The sequence below is a fragment of the Apostichopus japonicus genome, chromosome 14 (assembly GCF_037975245.1).
Source record: "Apostichopus japonicus isolate 1M-3 chromosome 14, ASM3797524v1, whole genome shotgun sequence".
NCBI lineage: Eukaryota > Metazoa > Echinodermata > Holothuroidea > Aspidochirotida > Stichopodidae > Apostichopus > Apostichopus japonicus.
Window position 1 is genome coordinate 16768683 of NC_092574.1, and position 24499 is coordinate 16793181.

A 24499-nucleotide genomic window follows, 5' to 3' on the forward strand; every position below is an offset into this window, starting at 1 on the left:
GAATTTGACAAATCACTTGTCAGAAGAGAAGTTTTAACCTGTTACAAACGTGTGGTCAGTTTTGCTCATACAAATTCAGTTCACGCTGACAGTAACAACATTGCTTCTGATGATGAGATTTCACATCACTTTTGAATTTCAAAGAAAATCATTCTTCCATCAATCATGAATTAAAATGATGCCTTTTTAACATCTGTGAGGAAATTGCCTCTTGCCAAGCTAGCCAAACTATCTCATTAATCAAATGGGGAAAAAGTCAATGGCTATATCAATCATTTCAAAATGGTGCTTTACATTTTGTCAGTAACGAACGTTTCGTAACGTTTCTCAATATTTTATCATTTACAGGTAATAAAGAGGATGCTTTCTACATGGATCCTGTGCTAGGAAACATCATGACCACAAGAGAGTTAAATATCGAGGATCAAGCAAAGTACTCGCTCAGGGTACAAGTCATGGATCACGGTACTCCTTCACTGAGTAACACCGCTACAGTGAACATCACGGTGGTGCTCTCAAACTCTGCTCCACCCAGATTCGTCCAAGACGAGTTCATCACCGAATTGGAGGAGAATCTGTCTCCAGGTCAGTTTGTTCTCCATCCGGACGTCATCAGCAAATCCTCGGTTTTCTTCGATATCGCCGGCGGCAACGAGCGGGACCATTTCGAGATTGACAGCAGCTCAGGGGTGGTACTGTCTAAGTTGCCTTTGGATTTTGAGATGGTCGAGGTGTACAACCTCACCATCGAAGCAGTCAACATGGTAGGGGGCAGCGCCTTTGCCCACCTGATCATCCATGTCCTGGACGTGAATGACAACGCCCCGCTTTTCATCCAGGAGGTGTACGAGGGCACCATAACAGAGTCCTCACCCATGAACACGGTCGTGTCGGATGAGGACAATCATCATCTTGTGGTAGGTGCGATAGATCTGGACTTTGACCAGAACGCTCGTCTGGTCTATTCCATCGTGGAGGAAGACGCAGCGCAGTACTTTGTCATCGATGAGAACACCGGCGCCATAAGGTCCCTCATGAGCCTTGACCACGAGACGCACCCTACTTTTGAATTCCATGTGACCGTCCACGATTCTGGATCCCAGATTCTCAGCGCTCGCAACCCCGCCCTTGTCAAAGTGACCGTCCAAGATATCAACGACTCCCCTCCTGTCTTTGTCGAAGAGGATTACGAGGCCTCCCTGCTGCTGCCGACTTTCGAGGATGTTTTGGTCAGTCAGATGGTCGCCACCGATCCCGACTCGGTCAGTCTCTCAAACCTCTACTACTCCATCCGGGCAGGCAATGCCGGGAGTCACTTCAAGATCAAGCCGACTACCGGAGAGATCCTCGTTGCGGAGCCACAGAGGATAGAAGGACGGTATCATCTACAAGTGGAAGTGTCCGATGGACTTCACACCAGCCAGACGCAAGTTCGCATCATCACCAAGCAGACGGCCTCGTCGGACCTCCAGTTCCGCTCCAATCAGACGGACGCCACCGTGGTCGAGAACAGCACAGGAATCACCTACATTGCACAGGTTGCGGTGGTCGGCACCGGATTGAATGAACCGGTGGCGTACACCATTCTCAATCCAACAGACTGCTTTAGTATCAATGCACGGTCGGGCTCTCTCAGAACGACCGGGATCCCCCTGGATCGAGAGACGAAGGATCAGTACATGCTGGTGGTGGAAGCTCGAGACGACCGCCGGCCGCCGAGAATAGCCCGCACCGTGGTCTTTGTGGAGGTCACCGACATCAATGACAACAGTCCTGTCTTTGTGCACCACGAATACAACGCAATCGTTCAAGTCGATGCTCGAGTTGGAGAAATTGTTAGAACTGTAAGCGCTATCCTTTATATCTATTTCCTTCACTTATCAAGTAAATTTCTTTGTATTATTTTACTGAAATTGTGTATTTTTTTTTACTTCCCCTCACTTGTAAATATCTATGGCTCATTGTGAAGCTCACAATCCCTGTCCCACCCCTTATACCTGCCCAACCTCTCCCATCTCCCAACCTCACACATAGGAGGAAGAAAACGTTCTGTCCAGCATTTTCAGAAACTTTGCCAACTGGAGACAATACAGTCACTCATATCTCTGCCCATACCTGTTAGTTGTAACATCCCTGCTAGCCGTAAGTTTACAATTTATGTAATTTTCAATACTTGTATTGTATTTCATACACAGTTCCTCTTTCTCTATAAGTTTTGAATACTCACCGATGTCTGTTCACATGGGATATCATTTAATTTATTTCTCTTTTGAAGGTTCTTGCTCTGGATGCAGATGATGGTAGCAACGGTGAGGTGGAGTATACCCTCATGGGTGGAGCAGAGGGGTACTTTGATATAGACCCTGTCTCTGGAGATATAACAGTTCAAAATGTGATGGGACTTGACGTAGAAAATCGCAACTTCACACTCTTGGTCCAAGCCAGCGATAAAGGTGAGTCACTAGGTCTTTATCCAAAGACACAAAAGCTTTTCTGTCGGGGAAGAGAGGTGCTCATCTTGTCAAAAGGTAACTCGGTAGGGCTGCAGTTTCTGCCTTATGGCAAACAAGCTGTCTTTGCCAAAAGTTACACAATTACATATCTGTGTGTCTACATATGTATATATATATGCATATGTACATATATATGTATGTGTGGGTATGATGAGTATAAATAATTCCAAACATTTCTGACAATTAGGGTTTCATTTTGCCTCTTCAGGGAAAGAAAGAAGAAGTTCAATCGTGGAGGTCCCGATCATCGTCCGGAATAAAGCTATGCCTGTCTTCAGGGAGCAGTACTACAGTGCCTCCATCCCAGAGGATATTCAGCTCTTTTCGTCCGTGGTCCAGATCGAAGCCATCAGTCCCAGCGGCCGTAAACTCATCTACAGTGTCAGCAACGGCAATCCGTACAAACATTTTGACATCACTCCTCTTACTGGTGAGATTGATAACATTTTCCACTAAATTTTGTATTTTAAAAAGTTTAAAAATAAAAAATTCTGACAAGATATTGCAGTGTTACTGTACTGTTCATTTTTGTTGACTTACCAAAATCGAGGGAGTTGGCTGTTTTCTCACCGAAATGATTTTCAAAGTGAAATATCAATCATGCAGAAAAATCACCATATCATTGATACGTGGGTCAGCTTTGTTGAAAGAGAAAACAAATACAATTGTCACTAATTGGGGTGGATTTAATTTTTTCAAATTATTGGATTTGTTTAACTAATTTTCATGTTTTTAAAAATATTTGGTGGAATTTTCTTTAAACGTTCAATACAAACTATTGAAGAAACCTTTCAGCCTGTCCATAGCTCTGTCATAAAGTGCATTCACTGTTTATTGTGTCTTCAAATGCCATTTGTTGACTGCTTTGAATTACCTTTAAACATTAAACTTTGACTCGTTATGGTTATTTTCGGAGATTTACATAGCCGGTAGAAAACACCTTCATTTTTGTTGACTCTTCATGATTTTACAGGTGTGATCACGGTCACAGGGTCGCTGGACTATGAGACACAGAACAGATACACCCTGACAGTCCAGGCCAGCGATACCCTCACGGGCGTGTCCTCGTCCGTCATGGTGGACATCGCCGTCGACGATGTCAACGACATGGCACCTCGCTTCCCCATGCAGGTCTACCACAAGGTTCTCTCGGAGGGGTTCCCCGTCAGCTCCACCGTCCTCCAACTCTCCGCCACGGATCAGGATTCGGACGCCTTCAACAAGATCCGTTACAGCTTGGAGACTGATTCCGACGAAGTCTCCTCATTGTTCAGAGTGGATGCCAGCAGCGGGATCCTCTTTACCCTCAAACAGTTAGATCACGAGACCGCAGACTCCTTCAACTTCACCGTGGTAGCATCGGATAATGGCGTGCCGCCCCTGAAGGGAGTCACCCTGGTCAGCCTGAGAGTGACGGACATGAACGACAACCCGCCGTCCTTCCTGCCAACGGTCTATCAATGTACCGTTAGTGAGGGCGCCAGGAGAGGTAGCTTCGTGGGCAAGGTATCGGCAGTGGACCCCGACAAGGTCGATGAGGGCATCTTGGTGTATTCTATTGTTTCTGGCAATGATGACATGGCGTTCTCTATAAACAGTGGTTCAGGTGAGTTATATCCAGTAAAAAGAATCCAAGTAACCCAAAGTCATTGATATGTCTCTTCGTTCTGAATATCTTGGATAAGAAAAACAAGTTTATTGTATGAACAGTCTTTTCTTTAGATTGCAAGGTTTTTGCATGGAATACATACCTTACACAAAAATAAAAAAGTGCATTGAGTCCATGAAAAACCCAAAAACATGAATATTCCTTTACTTTAATCTGGAAATCACTGATCTCTAACATTGATGATATTTTCGTTGTGATGTGAAAACTTATTTTACCACGTTCCGACATTCATTGGTGTGATTGTTTTGCCCTTCTGGTATAGGAGTGATATCTCTTTCATCAACTCGCGAACCGGAACTCAGCAGCTTCTATGACCTCACCGTGGCAGCCACAGACCAAGTCTTTACCAGCTCAACCATGGTGACTGTGAGAGTGACCCCGATCAACAAGCACGCACCTTCGTTCATGTTTCCAAACTACAACATCTTCTTTGCCGAGAACGAAACAAACGGATCGAGCGTTTATCAAGTGGAGGCTGTCGACGAGGACGAGGGCATCTTTGGAGAGATCGACTATTCGATTCGCAGCGATCTCGCTCGTAGCTTGTTTGAGATTGTCAGCGATACAGGTATGGTGTTTGTCAAGAGTACTGGTATATGTTTTACTTGTATAGATAGGTCAACTGTTTCATTAAGGATTCAGCTCAGCTCTATTAAGGTTTAATACAAACAAAAAGCTGAAAATAACGGTACAAATTTTCCTGACAAAAAGAGTTTAGTGCAGTGTTGAGTATGAACCCTTTGAAGTATTTCATCTCCCTCAGAAGAGATGAGTAATGAACCCTTTCCTTACCATTTAAGTGACTTTTATCTGGTTGGTCTTTCTTCTTGGGACATTCTCATTTCCGTTCCTCTTCATTTCTGACCTTCAGGTGAAATTAAAAGTAGGTTGGTGATAGACCAAGATGTTCTTGGGAGTAGGGCGTTCACGATACCCATCCTGGCCACAGACGGAGGAGGAAGGACCGGTTACACCAACGTCAACCTCAACCTCAGGGACAGGAACAGCTACAAACCTCAGTTTGAGCTCTCTAAATACCAAGGATTCATCCAGACCGGGGCCCTGGCTGGAACCACTATATTGACGGTTAGTAACATGGGTATTAAATAGTACATGGTTGCAAAATGGACAGGGCCGAAGCACGGCTGAAGGGCTGGCAAGTGCATGATGTGTTACGAGGGAGCTCTACATATGGTTGCACTCTTTGTTTTTGCACTTGTTGGTACATAAATGTGCAGTGGGGAGGAACACAAAGCCTTTGTAACTATTTGATTGATGACAATTTAACTAGTTGCTTTTATTGTTCAATAGTGAGTGTGGCAAATGAAAAAAAAGATGGGTGGAGGGGGGGGGAAGTCAGGAGAACTGACTACACCTTGTGTGGGAGATGGGAGAAGGGGGGTGGGTGAATTAGCTACACTTTTTTTTACTTGGTAGGTTTTAGCTTCTTGCTGGTGAATTGTCTTATTTTTCTATTTTTTGTACTGTTTTGATGCTGGTGGCCGCCTACAGGTGCATGCAATCGACAAGGATTACGGAAGAAACGCCCTCGTCAGTTACACCTTCTCTGAAGGCACCGGTCCAGAAGTAAAGGAATTATTTGACATCAACCGTCAAACAGGAGAGGTGTTCACTAAAAGAGACTTGACTGAACAAGGTAGGTTAAAAATGTCCATACCTTGTTTCCATGCCTTGTTATACCTCATTTTCCTGAGGACTTTGTAGTTGAATTTTTGTTCTGGTACTGTATATCATTTACCTGTATAAATGATTGTGATGAAGTGAGGGGGATGGAGGTGAGGGTGAGAGGGGAGGTGTGAGGTGGGGGTGGTGTTTGGATGAAAGGATTCTTGTGGATCACCCTGGCATTAACACACATTTGCACAAAACTGTCAACTTGTGCTCTAACCTTCACCAAGTTGTTCATTACACTATGTGTTCTAGAAGTTATTGGCTATTTTTTGCATGAGTGTTTGGCTTCAACTAAACTAGTTTATAATATTTGCTGGTTCATTCAAGTGTTTGAATGTTTCTATGAATATTCATATATATATATATATATATAGAGTAGGTTGGCGTCTATCTTGGCGCAGAGTGCTCTATGTCCATTGGACAGAGCGGAATATATGTTGATACTAGATGAGACTAGTGGAACACTAGTAGTTGTAACTCGGAGTTTCACGCTTTGTAGCGATCTTCAGACAACTCTGTTGTCTGAAGATCGCTACAAAGCGTGAAACTCCGAGTTACAACTACTAGTGTTCCACTAGTCTCATCTAGTATCAACATATATATATATATATATATATATATATTGATCATGCAGAGCCGGGACAACGTAGTTACTTGTAGATATTAAGTCGTGGGATAACGCTGACCTTTTGACAAGACATGGAAATAACTTCATTCAGGAAAGTTGCAAGGTTTAGTTGACAGCCCCCTCATCCTTGCTGCCAAATAGCTCCTGAAATTTTCATTGTAATTCACTTTTTGTGCATATTTCTCTCAGCAGCTTTCTTCGGCCAGTTCTTCCTGAAAGCTACTGACCATGGCTCACCCGAAATGTACGAGTTTGTCCCTGTCGAGGTCACAATTCTTCACTCGCAGCAGACGGTGCCGTCTTTCGATTCGACCACAAACTTGCAGAGTCTGACCATCTCCGAAGACACTGAGGTCGGAACTGTTTTGACCAGATTCCACATCAATGGAAACGCTACTAGTTTCTTGTATACCCTGGTACCAGGTAATACTGCTCACACAAACAATCCGGTCAAGTTTAGCATCAGCCGGGAAGGGGAATTGTCCTTGACCAGTTCCTTGGATCATGAAATCACATCGTGGCTCAGTCTGACTGTCAAGGCGGTACCCATGTGGGATGACCCACCTGTGGTCGCTTTCCACCAGGTAGCGGTCACCATCTCCGACGTCAACGACAACCCCCCTGTATTCGAGGAACAGCACTATCGGGTCAAAATCGAGGAGAATTGCGTGATCGGGTCACAGGTCATCCAGGTGCAGGCATCCGACGCCGATACGGACGAGACGATCATGTACGAGATTGTGGATGACGATGGTGGACGAGTGAAGGAGGCCTTCCAGATTCATCCTAACACGGGAGTGATTACCACCGTTGGACAGCTGGATAGGGAAACCATTGTCAGCTACACCATACGAGTACGGGCCACGGACGGTGCCGTAGGGGACGACATTAGGCATACCACCGTGACCCACGTGGAGGTCGGCATTGTAGACATCAACGACTCCCCTCCGCATTTTATGAGGGCGGTATACAATGCAGCCGTCCGAGAGGATGCGGAGACGGGTACCGTAGTCACCACGGTGGAGGCCCACGACGGTGACGTCGACCATAATGCCAATCTGACCTATTACATCATCAGCGGAGACCCCTGCGGTCACTTCCTCATGGACAGTCTGACCGGTGATATAGCAGTCACCAAGTTCTTAGACAGGGAGAGTCGAGATAGATTTGTGTTGAATGTCACAGCCTCTGACGGTGTCTTTACTCACAATACCAAAGTCATCATAGAGGTGGAGGATGTCAACACTCACGCACCCTCATTCCTCCAGGTAAGACAGCAACTACTTCTACCGGTAACAATGAATCCCTGTACTCCCATTGCCAGAAATGGTCAAGGGTCATGCTATACCGCCTGGGCAACTGGAGGCACTCTCTTACTTTTACTCCCCTGTGATACAAGCTTCAACCGCATGATACGTTGTGTAAATTCTGTCTCACTCCCCTGTTACAAAGATCAGCTGATCATCCAGAGATGTGCATAAGCTGGTATTAATCCTCATAAGATCTGTTGCTACTTCAGTCAGTAGACCCATTGCTACTACTGATATGACCATAAGTCTAGGCTTACCAACATTTAGATATGACATATGTGCAAACAGCTAATTTATTGTTTTGCTTATCTGTAACATTTCATAATTTTTAACATGTTATTCTAAAAGTCACTAAAATAGATTATATTATCTTCTTCAAATTCATACCTCTTTGATCTTCATATTTTTGGGGACTTCTGCAGGTCAGTTATAAGAATGAGGTCATGGAGAACCAGGAAGAGGGTCTTGATATCCTGCAGGTCGAAGCAACTGACATCGATGTGGGCGAGAATGGTCTCATCACATATTCGTTGCAGGGGGATGGGTCGGAAATGTTCCGTATCGACCCTCAGTCGGGTAGGTGGTAACAGTGTTCACACTGACATTTAATTGTTATGCTGTCTTCGTGAACATCTCCGAACGAGTTCTTCCATTCCAAGAACCGGATCGTAAAAGATCGTCTTCTTTTGATCAGCGCACATACATCATAGTAAAAAAACATGGATAAACTGGTCAGCAGACATATATTTGAAAGCTAATAAAATGACATGCTTGATTATCAACTAATTAATATTCAAGGCATCCCATTCATCCACTGCTATCTCGCTCTCTCTCTCTCTTTTTGTCACCTAAAATGTCCTAACTACATTACTGTTTCTCCCTTTCAGGAATGCTTCAAACTTCTGTCCCTCTTGACTACGAGTTGCAACGGTTTTATCATTTCGAGGTGATCGCGAGTGACGGAGGTGGTCTCAGAGACGCAGCTCTGCTGTCGATCAATGTGATGGACGAGAACGACAACCCTCCCATGTTCACTCAGTCCACCTACAATGTCAGTGTCAGTGAGAATACCACCACCGGTTCCCTGTTGACGAGACTTCAAGCCGTGGATAGAGATTCAGGTATGGAAAGCCGACACAAACCTTACATGAACCTTACATGGACCTTACATGAACCTTAAAAGATTGTGGAGTATCACAGTCTGTCGTTCATTTTACTCACTCCCTTTATTCAATTTATGAAAACACCTTCCACCTTGATATGCAAATTAATGTACCAAAGTTTTGTGGGTCTCTAAATGTTGACATGTTTGCAAAGTAACATACTCTTCGAAGGCTCTGAAGATCACTTGTGCAACGAGTAACAATATCATGTTGTGGTCAAGTTTATATTTTTTGTGGCAAACACACAACCCGCTACTACAATCTTCTTGTTTTCTCTAAGTTTTATAACATCAGGTTTTCTTTCGTCACAGGCGCCTACAGACAGTTCACGTTTTCGTTCGTCGACACCGAGGAAGACAGCTTCCTGATAGATCGCCAGTCCGGCATCGTCACGCTAAACGGAGTCCTCGATCGGGAAATACGCAGCGAGTACAACTTGACGGTGAAGGTCAGCGACGTCTCTCAGACGGGCGGTCACTTCACCCTCGGGAACCTGATCATAGATGTCCTCGACGAGAACGACAACGAACCCATGTTTGAACACGACTTGTACAACGCCACCATCGCAGAGAATGTGGAGGTTGGAACTGTGATCTTGACAGTGAGGGCGCTCTCTGCCGATGAAGGCCTTAACGCATTAGTGACTTACGCAATTGATAGCGGAAATGAACATGGCAAATTTGAAATCGATGGTACTACAGGTAAGGGCCTCAGGATCTGTTCAGTTTATATCGATTAGTCTTTTTTGTCAAATAGTGATAGCCTTTCTAGCCAATTTTCATTTCAAAAACCTACACAACACTATCATTATGCATTGTGGTCTCTTCCATTAGAGTACCAAATCAAAAGGGTAAAGTAGGTAGGTCCCAGTCAGGAGGAGGGGGAGGGGGGGAGTGGAGGTAGTGAGGAGGGCTTGCAGGAGATGTTGTGCGTGAAGGGTCGAATCACTATCATTTTGCCTGCTGTCTATCCCTAATGTGAAGGATTAATTGGACATCTGCTTGGAATTTTGAAGTGCAGCCCTGGTATAATGTTAATGAAATTAAAAGTCATCAAAGTGAAGCATCTTAAGACATAACTACATGGTTCATAACTACTTGCAAAATGCTGGAAGGTATCAATATAATATATTTGGTTTCTTCACATCTTGTTCTTGAACCAGGAGGAATAAGGGTCCGAGATGCTCTTGACTTTGAGAAGGAGCACGCCTACTACCTGACGGTGAAGGCTTCGGATGCTGGAGTGCGCCCTCTGTCTGACACGACGATGGTGAACATCCAAGTAACAGATGTGAACGACAACTCTCCAGTCTTTAGCCAAGACATCTACAACAGTGAGGTCATCGAGGCAGCCAGAGTTGGAGATAGTGTTGTTCAGGTGTGTAGTGGGTTCATACCTTGAGGGTATCAAGAGATGGTGAGGGGATGGGGGGGGGGGTTTGGTGTGAGGAATGGGAATGCATCAGAATTGAAACTAAAACTGAAGTCATTTATTACTTAAGGAAAAGCACTCTTTATATTTTGTTGTACCTTGATTAATCTGGGAACTTTCATTTGTGTTATTTGGCATGACAAGACCACCAAGATCAAAACAAACTAGACTTTATCACTTGGTATTAACAAACACTCACTTTCTCTGCTTTCTAGGTGATGGCCTCAGACATTGACAGTGGTCCCCTCGGTGATGTTTCCTATACCATCGTTCGCGGCGACCTGTTCAATCTCTTCACGATTGGTTCGAAAAATGGGCTGATCAGCTTGGCTGCTGAGCTTGACCGAGAACAGAGTTCCTCGTACTCCCTGGTGGTCAGAGCCAGCGACAGTGGGGAAGTGGCCCGCTCTCAGGAAGTCACCGTAAAGATATCTGTTGTAGATATCAACGACAATGCACCGAGATTCTCCAGCCACAATTACACCATCATCAGGAAGGTAAGCTCTCATCAGTAGACAGTGTTGAGAAGTAATTCCATCTGTTGTAGAGCCTGATTGTGGAATTAATTATGCACATATCGTGTAGTTTCTGGTAACGAGGACCTGAGGTTTCAGCATTATCATGATCTTAATGAAAAGCACATATTTTATTCATGATTTATTGATCCTGTCAATTGAATTTCATCTGGGTAAAAATCCCAAAATCCTTCACTGATTCTGAAACTTTTAGATCCATGTATTTGTAGGAATTTCGTCGGAAAAGGGAAAAAATATAATATTTTCCTTTCCTTTTAATGTCAGGAGGATACACCGCTTCACACTCTGCTGATACAGTTCAACGTCACCGATGCAGATAGTCCAGGAAATGGACCACCTTTTACCTTCTCAATGGTGTCAGGTGATAGGTCAGGGTTCCACATCACCTACGATGGCGCCCTGACAAACACCATCGCCTTCAACCGCAAAGTCAAAGAGACTTACTCCCTCACAGTCATGGCTACCGATAGCGGAAAGCCAGCTTTATCTTCGGAGGTGTCCGTTACCATTATCGTCGTGGAGACCAAGAATGCACCCGTCGTGTCTTCACCCCTTGTGGTCAACATCATTTCGTACCAGAATGCCTTCCCCGGTGGATTCATCGCTAGAGTTACTGCCAGTGACTCCGACCCATATGACGTCCTTGAATACTCGGTCGCCATGGACACAAGCCAAGCTTTCCAGATCGAACGAGAGAGTGGTAAGATCATCGCGGATCCCGACCTGGACGTTGGTTCGTACCCCCTCAATGTCAGCGTGAGTGACGGAGAATTCACCTCGTACGCCAGAGTAGATGTCGAGGTACAGGAGGTCACTCTAGACATGCTGGAGAATTCAGCCGTGATACGATTTACTGAACTGGCCTCCGAAAGGTTCATCACATTCGCAGAGATCTTCAAACACACCGTGGCCAACATCATACAGGATTCAGAGTCTGAGAACATTCACATTATCAGTATTCAGAGGTCGGAGGTCAACCCAGCCGACACGGACGTATTGTTTGCCGTCCAATCGGATCACAACCACAGCTACTTGAAATCCAAGACTATAGTCGAACTGATAAACGGGAGCACGTCCAACCTGGAGGAGCGCATGCTGGTCGCTGTCAAGTCGGTATTCGGCGAGCCCTGTCTGACAGATGCCTGCCAAGCTGGTTTTCGATGTGAAGGGTCGTTCGTCTTGGATTACTCAGAAGTGGTAACCATAGCAACAGAGGCTGTTAGCTTCGTGTCAGCAAGGCACCGTGGCCAACATGAATGTATCTGCAGTGATGATGGTGAGTTTAATCAGACCCTGGTTGTAAAGTAAGCATGCTATTTGCCATCACCTTTACTCCATTCGTGAATACTAGCATCAGATGGTCCAGTTTGCAATGTAGTGCCTCCTGAGTATATCCAAATAAAAACAAGGGCCAACCAGCTGCTTTAAAGTATCTAGAAGTAATCTGCAGTCTATGTGTATGTTAATAGACTTGGCTTGTAGAGTTGATTTTGTTCAGTCCACTATCAATCTCCAAACATGGAGGTCAAATCAATGTTTCATTTCAAACAATGAGACAAAGTCCAAATCTCTGCAATTTTCCTAATCCTTGGTAACTGGTTAATTCATGTCCGTTCGCTTTTGTCAATTGCCATCTCGTATTTTGATTAGTGCCTCTCAGGAAAGTTTTGGTAAATTTAGCCACCAAACTCATAACATTAGTCACAAGCACAGGTACACTGAAGACAAACTTGAAGTTTGTTTTTTATTTGTTTCTCTCCCAGCTACTTGTGGTATTATTCACACCACTACTTCTGCGACCCCACTAAACCCCTGCGACAGCTCTCCTTGCAAGAACAACGAGCTCTGTGTCCCAACGGCCAAAGGAGGATACACCTGTACCTGTCTGGAAGAGAACGATCCTCTATGTGAAGGTAATATTATAGATTAAGGATTCATTTTTTTAAAGTAAGACAAACATTTTAGCTACAAGAAGCTCATTTTAAACCCTATTCATGTGATTTACTGTAGATCAACAACAGCTTGAATCAAGCCTTTTGTGTTTGTTTTGATGAGTGTTCAGAGAATTAAAGGCATCAGAGTAATATGTCACCCACACCCCCCATTCCTGTTCCAGGGATGGCCACCCATTCATCATCACTGCAGGGAAACCATGGTGACCAAAGCTTTTATTCAAAAATGTAGACAGAACACAACCAAACTCCAAAGTTTTCCAAAATAAGCAAAAATTAACGTCAAATCCTCCAAGACACTAGACAGCAGGATTTGAATAGGTCAAGAGAATGTGCTTCCTTGTGGGTTTTGAAATGGTATGCTTGTGGGGGGCCTAATGCTTGTGGGGGGAGGGGGAAGGGTACATTACAACTGCTACACCAAACCTTCACTACTGAATAACAACCTTATTAAATTGAAGAAGGCAGTTATTTGGTGTAGACCAGGGTTGTCCAACCTTTTGCAAAGGAGGGCCACATGGAATGATTATGATGAAGGAGGGGGCCGCATGAACCCTACGCTCGATTTTTTGCCCGAAGCCCAAGGCAACAAAATGTGAGCACTGCGCGCGGAGCGCACTGATTTATTTTCCTTCCTGATAAAACAGATGAATAAAGTCCAGCCGCCCCCCCCCCCTCCGCTGAGAGTGTCACACAAACTGACCTGTATGCAGTTTTTTGGACCCAGAAGGTTCGAAAGATTGATTATATAGCTTCAAATTGTTATCAATAAATCTGCTCACTAAAATTTCGCACCGTAGAGCATCTCTGGCGGGCCGGACGCAACCCTGCGGCGGGCCGGGTTGTGGCCCGCGGGCCGTAGGTTGGACAACCCTGGTGTAGACTCATACAATCATGCAGGCAGAGAATGTCTGCCAAGAATCTCCTCTTCATTGAATGTTATCAAACTTGTCAAAGGATGACATATTTCTGTCTCCCAACAATAGCAATGTATTATGCAAAATACCACACCACTTTCAATGTGGTGATTCTAGCATACAAAATTCAACGTTTCGTGTCCGTGGAGAGTAAGTTTGTTTTATTTTGGCATATATGTGATTTTGGTCAAATACGTTAGGAAAGCAAAATTTTCCATGTTCTTCATGCGTCAGTTCAGTTTCATTTGTAAAAGGCCTCAAAGTCATCGACTAAGTCGATGCTATCTTTTGTGTGTAACATTTCAAAATATCAACCAAACTTGTTACTCGATTTAAAGAATGCAATTTGTTGCGAGGTTTGATGGAACCAATGATGAATACTATTATAAATGATTCTTTTTTTTCTGCAACAGGAGCATCCTACACCCCTCTCTTCTTCACCGGTGACAGCTACGTGGCGATCAAAGATCCAGTACTATCCACCACCTCGACACAGTTGTCGGTCGCCATCCACACCACGGCATCCAATGGGGTCATCATGTATGGTGATGGAGAATTTGACTTCAGCATTTTGGAGGTGAGGCAATAATGTGACAACAAAAAATGTTACATTTGTCGAATAGGTGATTCCGTTGTCCAATTAGGTGGTTCAGTACGATTCGTAATAGTGGTCAATGATCCGTGACCTAAAAAATTACTTAAAAACTTACTATAAAAATATTTTGTATTATGGTCACTTTTTTTGGACACTTTCAATTTGCAAGTATTAAATGGAAAGGATTTCGTCATTTAACATATTTTTAGGGATTGGTAAAATATGATTTCTGTGGCTAATTTCATCATTGAGAACCCTTTCCAGAAGCACTGGATGCAGTCCACCTCCCCCTGCTCATGACCTCGTCGTAGTAATATGAGCAGTGACATTAATTAACTAGTTTTCAAGCTTTGGCAGAATTATTACCTTTAATCTGTTGTACGAAGCAGTCGAGACAACAAGAACAGTAATGTACTTAATACAGGAGTTATAATTTGTAGTACTTTTACATTGGCAAAACTCTTTTGTAATCTTTGAGAAACATTCATTATCTGGATTTGTTTTGTTTTATCTTACAGATTGAAGAAGGTTACGTCTACTTCCACTTTGAATGCGGAAGTGGAGAGGCGCACATCAGACTTACACAGCAGAAGGTAGATGATGGCGATTGGCATCAAGTCGCCATTAAAAGACATGGCAACTCTGCCACCATCACCCTGGATGGTCAGTATTCGTCCAGCGGCACTGCTCCGGGCTTTAACAGGGAACTGAATCTGAATACGCTGGTATTTGGTGGCAACGTCCCGGCCGGGGGACAAAGAAAACGCAGAGCGCCCACGGTCGTGGATGGCTTCAGTGGATGCATGGGAGACGTAAACCTCAACGGTAAACCACTGAATCTGAAAGGCGATGGTACAGACGGACCAGAACTGATGGAGTGCCCATCCGTGTTCCGTCAAGCGTGCCAGGACAACCCCTGTCAGAACGGCGGTAGTTGTTTGGACCATGGGTATCGCTACCAGTGTGTTTGCCCACCCGGCTTCACTGGACACCACTGTGAGCACCATCTGGGTCATTGCACCTCCAAACCGTGTGCCAACGGAGGCACCTGCCACACCTTTGAGAACGAGTTCTGGTGCAGCTGTCCGACGCCCTTCTTCGGCAAGCTCTGCCTGGCAGAGAGCTGTGCGGATCGACCTTGTCAGAACAAGGGTGACTGCATCGATTCATCGGTGGATGGTCTGTCTTGCAATTGCTCTGGGACTGGATTTGAAGGTATCTACTGCCAGCAGCCTGCTACCAGCTGTGCTGCCAATCCCTGCCCCTCAGAGGAGGAGCACTGTAGAATGGACGCCAAGGGGAGTTACGTCTGCTGTGGACCTGATGCCACGGACAGAACTTGCAACAATGTCGGTTCCAGCGATCCCAACATGTCAGGATCTGCGACTGGCATCACCTTCTTGGAGATTGGAATAATTGGCGGAATCATCGTGGTGGTTCTCATCGTCGTGTTGATACTCCTCCTAGGAATTCGGAGACGCAGGAAGCGCCGCCAGAGGGCTCTGGAGACGAGACGCCGGGACGGAGACAGGTACCAGAGTGTTTTCGCCAACGATCCAGACGGTTACCAACCTAGCAACAAACTGGAATTCCCGATTCATGTAGCACCGTTCCCTAGAGCAGCACCAGAAATACCGGAATATCCCACCGGATACACCCGTAGCACCAACACGTCGATGAACGACCTCGGCTCAGACATCTCGGATCAATATAGAGGGCAGCAGATCAGCCACGCTCCCTCTCTTCCCCCGTTGCCTTCCCATTCTGCCTCGGATAACGAATCCATCACGAAACCAGCCTGGGATTTTGATACGACCAGTAACCAGGGGAGCTACATAGAAGGTAAGTGATGATGGTATATATGCCGACAGAATATGTAGCATTATTAAATCTTTCATTTCTGGAATGGGTGTTAGTGGTGTCATTTGTATAAGAATGGCACTCCGTTATTAAGAAAGGATGAAATTCCTGTCAAGAACTGCTCTTAACTGTCGGTTACATGAAGGAGGAGGGTCTGTCATACCACAAACAAACTGTTTTCACTTATTAGTGTCATAGTGATTAATTATCCATAAGAAATTTTTTATGTATGTGTGAAGGAGGATATTGATTCTTCTGTCCATGGAGATTCATTTTCCCTTGGATGTTTATTGAATTTTTGCCTTGATGGTCGTAAAATGTACTTATCGTTTATACCGAGTGAACTTACAGTCCCGGTTTATCTTTGCTTCTTTGATTTACAGTGCGTGGCAGCAACAAAAACCTCCCAATTGCACCCACCAAACTGCAACATTCTCAGCCTTCCATCTTGACCATTGGTCACCACCAACATATCATACCCAAGGATGACCCTCCAGCATACACAGCACCTCGCCATAGGCCTGCCGGTGCTGACACGATATCAATGTCATCCATTAACACTGCCAACACCGAGAATGATACCGACACATTGAGAGGTAAGTAATCTCGCCTCTTCGTTTTCCCTTCCTTCCTCTTTTTTTTGTGAGACCTAATAAGCTAACTTTTTTCCTCTTCTTAATATTCATGGTGTCATCAAGTGATTTGCATCATCTCCGTAAATGAATTTTGCTTTACAAAAGTATGTGTGAATCGCAGCCTCAAAGAAGCTTTAATATCGCAAAAAGAAAAATATGACACAAATAATCCTTCCCCGAAAGAATGGTTACGTTTCCGGTTGTTAATACAACTTACTGCCATATAATGTATACGTTCAGTCATGTCAAAGTTGGGGTGGGGGATTAATTGGTCTTGTAGTAAGAGTGTAGTCCGGGCACACCGCCCTAGATTCATATCACTATTGATATTGCTTCCAAGAGGTCCCATTTTTCTTGTTAAAGAAAATTAAAACCCTTCAAAGGGTATATCATCGTGAAACAACTTGGTCAGTAGCCTGTAAGGCAGGATTATGGTTGCTATAGTTTTCAAGTAGTGATGGAAGATATAAGAACCCTGTCATTTGTCGGGTTCTCAGATACCCATTGCGATCACTAATAATGGTAATCAGTTGTGGGGCGGCCATCACCACTAACATTGGTTATCAGTTGTGAGGCCATTTTGGAGCTATGTCTATATTCTTGGAGGTTTGTCGATAAGGTATAAATTACTACCTAGTGCTATTAAATAGAATATGAAATTTTCTCAAAATGTTAATTAGGTTACTTTGTGACAGTTTGTCTTTTGCACAAGTGTTTGGTGATCAGGTATAGCCGACTCCCGAGCTATGCACATGACTGTTTGCAACTGTACAGCAGCATAATATAAAATGTTTGCATCCTAGATATTTCTATAAAGGAACCAAACATTTGTGCAATTTGCAAACTCCCCCCCCCCCCACCTTTTAGTCCAGACATAATTCTCATAATTTCTTAGATACATAATTTTTGCATGAAAAAATTCTTTTCATGATGATTTCCACACTTGGTGGCCTTTATGCAAATTTTCTGCTCAATTGCATACTTTTCTGAAATAATTTGACAAACGTTTATTTTTATAGATGTTTCTACCAAACTTCTTAATATTTGAACTTTTAATTGTCAGAGGCACACATCCAGTCATGTATTTATCTTCAAAAATATATTATCTTCCAAAAATTTCTAAAATATTATTTCATTCTGATTTTCATCACAACATCTTTTGATGAATTTTTTCCATTCATCACTCATGCTTTCCTTAACTCATCTCTGTGGATATGATTCAGCTAACACCAATAACAGCATGTCAGATGGAGGTATTCCATCCGATTCTTTAACACTTACTAACACCGGCTCTAGCAAGTCAAAATCCCAGGACGAACTAATCAGCTCCTCGGAAAGCGTTAGCAAAGCCTTAGAGAACATTAGTGACACGGAGGTCAGTGACGACGAAAATGTCTCCGTAGTAGATGAGAAAGCGGAACTCAGGGTAGAGTTAGGTCAGGAGAAGGAAGAGGAAAAAGAGCCGCTCGCCGAGGATGCGGACGACGTGAACGAGAAGTTGGCTGAGAAAGAACCGTTGGTAGACAAAGTGGTGACGCCGGGTACCCCCAAGAGTGTCCGCTTTAACATGATCCCAGAGGTAAACCAGTTTCAGACGGATGCAGAGAGCCAGGAACTGGAATCGAACCAGTCGGAAGTAGACGAGGACGACCAGATTCAGGAAAGCAGTTTTCAGACTGAGGGCGCCCTGTTGGAGAAGAGAGAATCGGGAGACGGCCTGGAGAGCGAGATGTCCGATATCTCCCTGACGGAGGATGAAGACCTGGTAGGTGACGGGGACCTCTCCGAGTTCACCAGCGGTGATGATGATAAAGATGACGGCAAAGAAGAATGTAGAAAACCGTTCTTGTCCAAGCCGAAAGGAGAGGGATGTCCTTCACCCCTGAAGCAGTCGCAGCCAGAGGAGGAAGCCCCTCTCTCTATGTACGTACTCCCCTCGTACCCAACAGATAGTAGATCAGACCCCATGGACGCTTCAGGTGATTTTGGTGTCGTGTCGTAGGGTCCGTGCATGCCAGTGCCTCTTGTGTTGAGATTGATACATGCCATCAGTGTGACCTCATTGCATGGTGTATGGTGTATATCTTCATGCATCAGTAATCATCTCGCCTCCATACTCTCAATACTGATGAGAAAAGCTCTTCCTTCATATTTTATTCCTCCCTGGCTTTGCCCAGAGTTTGTTTTTGTACCTTATTTTGTATAGTCTGCTCATGGTTTCGAAGTCTTTTCGATGCCGATTCCGAAGTGCATTCTCTGGACCGACCTCTCTGTGCATGTTTTTTCAGGTTTCTGTTTTAGACATTCAAAAGTTTTCTGTATTAACAAAAATCATTCAGAAAAAAATTGGCTGAAGTTACTTACAATATTTGCTGGCTTTTATGTCAATGAATGAAAGGTCTTTATTTTTTTTGAACAGTTAAAACCAACCTGTTTGTTTCTCTAGCGTTATAATTTTACCTTTTGATAGTTGTCATGGTGATCGTTTGTGTGTTTATGTATCTGTCTTGTATATACGCTTGGTTTGTGTTATTCCCCCCCCCCCCAAGGGAACATGATTTTTGGCTGAATCGAACCTTCTCAGAAAATGTGGAAGCCTATCTGACTGATAAAATTGATTCAATTGTTTAGTTGATCTATGCCTGAAAAGTACCACTAGTCCCTTACCTGCCTTCACACCATTATCGTACTCATATTGGTGAATTACGGACAGTAGGCACTTACAAAAGCAATTCTGAACCGAACTTACATAAAACTTTAAATTACCATCCCTGTTTCTTGAGGACCCACCCTGTGTTATTAAGTCTCTGTTCTGTAAAAATTGTATTATTGGTCAGTTTGAATCATGCTGCCAGGATCATTTGTTAAATTTTTGTTATATGTTCCTGACTGAATCAGTTGTGTGCTGTGGCATGTTAAGTTCATTTTCGTTTTCAGAAGTGCATCCGATTATTCTTTCTTACTCGTCCCTGGATATTAGGGGAACATCTAACGAATAACGGAGAGCATCCGTTCCATTTGTCATTACCTTCTTATTTTCGTCATCATTTACTCTGTGTTGTAAATCATCGAGCATGTGTAATATGGTGAAAAGTCAAAAAGTGGCAATATACACACATATATGGAAAGGTAGCATTTTGCTTATTAACATTATTTTAATCGGAAATCTGGTGGTTGCGTACTAACCGTATTTTATACAGCTACCGTATGATCATTGATTCTTGTTGTGACTACTGTCCTGTACTGTAAGAGAGATATATCTTGCTTGTGCCTCTCTAAACTATATGCTGGTGATTTCTATGCTAAACTGAGCTCTGCTTCATGGTGGCAGGCTGTTGGCTTGCTTGATGTAAAAGCAAAGCAAAAAAACTAAAGGGGCAAAATGTTTCCTTTGCAATGTAAATATTTCTTGGCAATTCCTATCGAGAAATAACTTTTTCTGTCAATGAATAAACTGTTGTTAACCATTCGCAACAGTGATATAACTAATAATGTCATTTGATTGTTATTTTCTGAAAATTATTACGTCAAAATGCAATATTTTTGGAAGGCCAAAAATTGTTAAAGCTTACAATCAGAATAATGCCCTGTTCAATTTTACAAGGTAGTGCCATGGAAGGACTTGTATTTGTATCAGGCAAACTAGGAGCAAACTTAGTCTGATAGGATAACTCTTTGAGACATTGTTCCTGCTGGAACAGGAAGAACACAAGGTATCCCTGATAACAAACGCTAAAAGCTGATATAATCTGAGCCTTATCAACTAAAAATCCCCCCCCCCCCACTCCCCACCTCCAAAAAAATATATATATTTTGTGTAATTTTTATTCCTTATAAAGTACAGCTTGCTTTTAGTTACTAAAATTTTCGAGAACCCACTTTGAAACAGTTATATAGTTTCTAGCATATTTTGTCCTCATAATTATTAACTGTAAACTGTTTTGGTCAATTCAACTATATCTTCATTAATCATTATTGTAAACTTCAAACTAACTTCAATATTGTAAAATTCAAACTATGTCAACCAGTTTGTGCATTTCAAGTAACCCCTTGTATATTTGCATGATAAGGGTGCATTCAAACCATATATACTTTTTTTTTTCTTTAAAGTAACATGATTAACCTGATCTGTATTCTTGACTCATAATCACAGTGTATTTGTGATAAAATATTGTATATCCTTCACCCAGGTAACTGTCATAACTCTTTAAATCATGTTTTCTATCCATGAAACATAAAGAAGCAGGAATCGGGGAAAAGTATCAGTAATCGGGACTCATATTAAGAAGCAAAACAAAGATGAGAGAGAGGATTGTCACACAGAAAACAGATTCTGTACTTCAAATTGAAAGAAAGTTTTACAAAATGTTTCAAAACTTGAAGAAAGTCACGTTACTAGCGTTAATGCTGGCCGGGCTACTGAAAAAGAATTGTTATTTTCGGAATTCTAATTTTGTGTAATTTGTAGAATGGTGAAACATAAGTGTTGCTTTATTGTTATACTAGATTACAGACAATAGGTAGCAGGGACAGTGCTCTGTCATTGTAAATTGGAATTTAAATCCAGAATTGTGTGATTCTAATATATTGGAAAACATAGAATATGGTTCTATAAAGCATTGATAAAAGAAAAAGAAGAAAAAGAAACAAAAAATCCCATTTGGTGAGATCATCCTCATTTCACTTACTTTCCCAGACCTTAACCACATTACCTTAACAAAAGACATATTGGTGGTACAGTTTATAACATTGATTTTCTCAGACCTTAACCACATTACCTTTAAAAAAAAACCATATTGGTGGTACATAACTTTTTCATTGCCTTGTACTCACTGTAATCATGTTATCTTTTCCTTGGTATAACTGTATATATATGTCACTGGGTATTACCCTTCATAAACTCTGTTACTCTCTAAACTTTCTCATGAATATGCAGAAACATCTGAAAGTCTCAAACTTTTACATCCAGATTCTGTCACAGCATAAATTTTTGTTTATATCTCAAAATACTCTTTATGGTGGTACCTCATAAATCTCATAAATTTCTACTCCTTGTGTACTGTAACTCAACCATGTAACTACTTCTAAATTATAAAGAAATATCCTCTCTGTTGACTATCAATAACTGCAACAGCCATCAATCATGAATATATTAACTTATCTACATATTTACACATATATCTCTCGTAACACATGTCTATCTATGGGCATCTGTAAACCTGTAAATCATATCCTAAAATTAACTCTTACATTAGGAGCAGGTTTTAGCCATAACAGAATATTTTGGTTTTGGTTCTCCCTAGAATTTTACTCAATTAAAACATAGAAATTATGAAAGCTTTGAAATTGAATAGCAACACTTCAGACTACAGATATAGTGAATCCAAAGATGGAAGCTATCACAACTGGACATTATTTGTACACACATAGGTAACACTAGTCAACACAGAAGCGACTAAGCTGATTTAGTTGATAGCAAAGTTTAGTTTAATACTTTTAAATTTGAGCATCTTCTTGCATGACTAATCAATATTGTATATTCAAATCAGCTTGAATGAGATTATATAAGCATCTTGTTGAGTCCTGAAGAGAATAATAACATGGAAAGAGAATCAATAACCAAAGCTTTAAAATCCCCCCTGGCTTCGCGGTTATTACTCACAGTATGTATTCTTCATAATCAGAGATAAGTATTCCTTGTGGAATGTCTGGTATTCTGTTATACCCAAGCAATAAAAAATAACCTATAATCCTCTTTGATTTTATTACTCACCACTGCATGCATCTTCCACAAACACAACCAAGATATAATCCTAAATGCCATTCCATTTGCCAAACTCTTCTCCTAAAGCCTCTGACGTAAAAAAGCAAATGCTTCAACCCCCTCCCTTCCCCAATCCACCTTTAAACAACGAAACTCTCCCCCCCACCCTCGCCCCCCAAAAAACCCCAAACTTTTGACGTTACTTTTGATGAGTCATTTTTTCTCTTTGTGTGCGTCATTTTCCCCCAGCTCGGAATCACAAGGACCCTCGGAAGAAAGGTACATTGCTCGTTTCATATTTACTACATTTTGCTTTTATTTTCCAATGGAAACCAAAATATAAACAAAAAATTCCCTTCAAAACTGTGGCTGCTACACGGAATGTTGTGTTTACCTTCATCTACTCGTTCAGCATATTATTTTTGCATGCTTTGACCTATGTAAAAATATAGTTAAAAAATTATAATGATAGTATGGTATTACAGGTGCTGTTTATTTTACAACGTTTGAAGGAAAGAATCATATGAACTTGAAAGTTAGTATATATTCCACCATCGACGTCTTTGTAAATAACTATGAACATAAATGGACGAAATGATAGTAAATTTTCCTTTACTGAAATTCCTTCCAAATTGTGAATTTTGGACATGTGAAGTTTCTCAGTTCTTCTTCCAACATTACCAATAGGTACAGGATAAATCTGTTGTTAAGTTATCGACAGTTTTATATTGAATGTGAAAAACTTGACAAACTTGTATTAATCCAGAGGTCAGTGGTTTGAATCCCATTGTAGCCAAATGTATTTGCTATATTCCAAGTTGCTGGAAAAAGTCAGTTTAAACTGATGTCAATTATGATACTTTTTCTTCTACGAAATGATTTTGTAAATTTATTTTTTTAGTGTCCAATATAAACAACCTGATATTTAGCTGATGGTTTGTGTGTAAGTTTGTGTGTGACCTTAAAGCCATGAAAACCCAGATAGGACATGTCTTCCAAAAGAATTTACTAATGTCATGTTTAAGAACAGTTTTGGATATTGTAATTAAAAAAAAGGGTTAATTTTTTTTAAATGAGTAAATTGCCAGTGGAAAACAAGACTATGAAGAGAATATCAGAAGAGAAAGGAAAATGGCAAGGAATGATTTAATTAAGGCTGAAAATTATAGAAGATTTGATCACTCTACTGATTATTTTTTTCCTCTACAGATGAAAATTTGTTTCAAAATTATTGTTCACAATTAATGAGAGTGACAGTAGGACTCACAGATATTTGTCTATGATAGACACACACACAAGAAAGAGACAAAACTGTTTTTCTAAAGGGCTGACAATTGAAACATTTTTTAAGATCATAACTGATGGAAATATAAGCTCAGAGTAGAAAATTGAAAGGAAAAGGGTAATTGGCAGTAACAAGATGTCAAGTGATAATTTCAGGATTATAAGATTTGATATTTTCACAGAAGGCCCTTAGTCAGTAGGTTGTTAACTTTTATACTTTAAGCAAAACTTGTTAGTCTGGGACACAAAGACATGTTTTTTCTTATTACAGAGTAACGCTTGAAAGTAGATGAGAGCATTACTCTGCATGTTATTAAACACTTTCATCAACAGAATTGGGAGCATTTCATATAGAACTTTAAGCACTGATGTGTGGGGTGGGGGAGGGAGGGAGAGAGGGAAGGAGAGAGGGAAGGAGAGAGGGAAGGAGAGAGGGAAGGGAAGCAGAGATAAAGAGACTTAACCCCCTCCCCCACCGACCAAAAACCTACGATAACAAGTGAAGTCATTGCTAGGAGAGTGATTCTGAACTATGTTTAAAGGAGAGATA

At 42.1% G+C, this 24499-nt stretch overlaps 1 protein-coding gene across 5 annotated transcripts in view; it reads left to right on the forward strand.

Annotated features, from left to right (window-relative positions):
• LOC139979885 (protocadherin Fat 1-like) overlaps window positions 1-24499 on the forward strand; it is a 116565-nt gene that overhangs the window by 85405 nt on the left and 6661 nt on the right. For 2 of the 5 annotated variants that reach the window (XM_071991072.1, XM_071991074.1), the window contains 20 exons: window positions 349-1844; window positions 2276-2453; window positions 2722-2943; window positions 3487-4119; window positions 4445-4750; window positions 5054-5268; window positions 5695-5839; window positions 6692-7770; window positions 8235-8388; window positions 8700-8933; window positions 9287-9676; window positions 10138-10352; window positions 10622-10903; window positions 11207-12218; window positions 12706-12855; window positions 14225-14388; window positions 14925-16248; window positions 16650-16862; window positions 18125-18824; window positions 22915-22944. In XM_071991072.1, the coding sequence (XP_071847173.1) occupies window positions 349-1844; window positions 2276-2453; window positions 2722-2943; window positions 3487-4119; window positions 4445-4750; window positions 5054-5268; window positions 5695-5839; window positions 6692-7770; window positions 8235-8388; window positions 8700-8933; window positions 9287-9676; window positions 10138-10352; window positions 10622-10903; window positions 11207-12218; window positions 12706-12855; window positions 14225-14388; window positions 14925-16248; window positions 16650-16862; window positions 18125-18824; window positions 22915-22944 (9142 nt within the window). The remainder of the gene's footprint in view (window positions 1-348; window positions 1845-2275; window positions 2454-2721; window positions 2944-3486; window positions 4120-4444; window positions 4751-5053; window positions 5269-5694; window positions 5840-6691; window positions 7771-8234; window positions 8389-8699; window positions 8934-9286; window positions 9677-10137; window positions 10353-10621; window positions 10904-11206; window positions 12219-12705; window positions 12856-14224; window positions 14389-14924; window positions 16249-16649; window positions 16863-18124; window positions 18825-22914; window positions 22945-24499) is intronic. The other 3 variants (XM_071991073.1, XM_071991075.1, XM_071991076.1) reach the window with 3 other exon arrangements.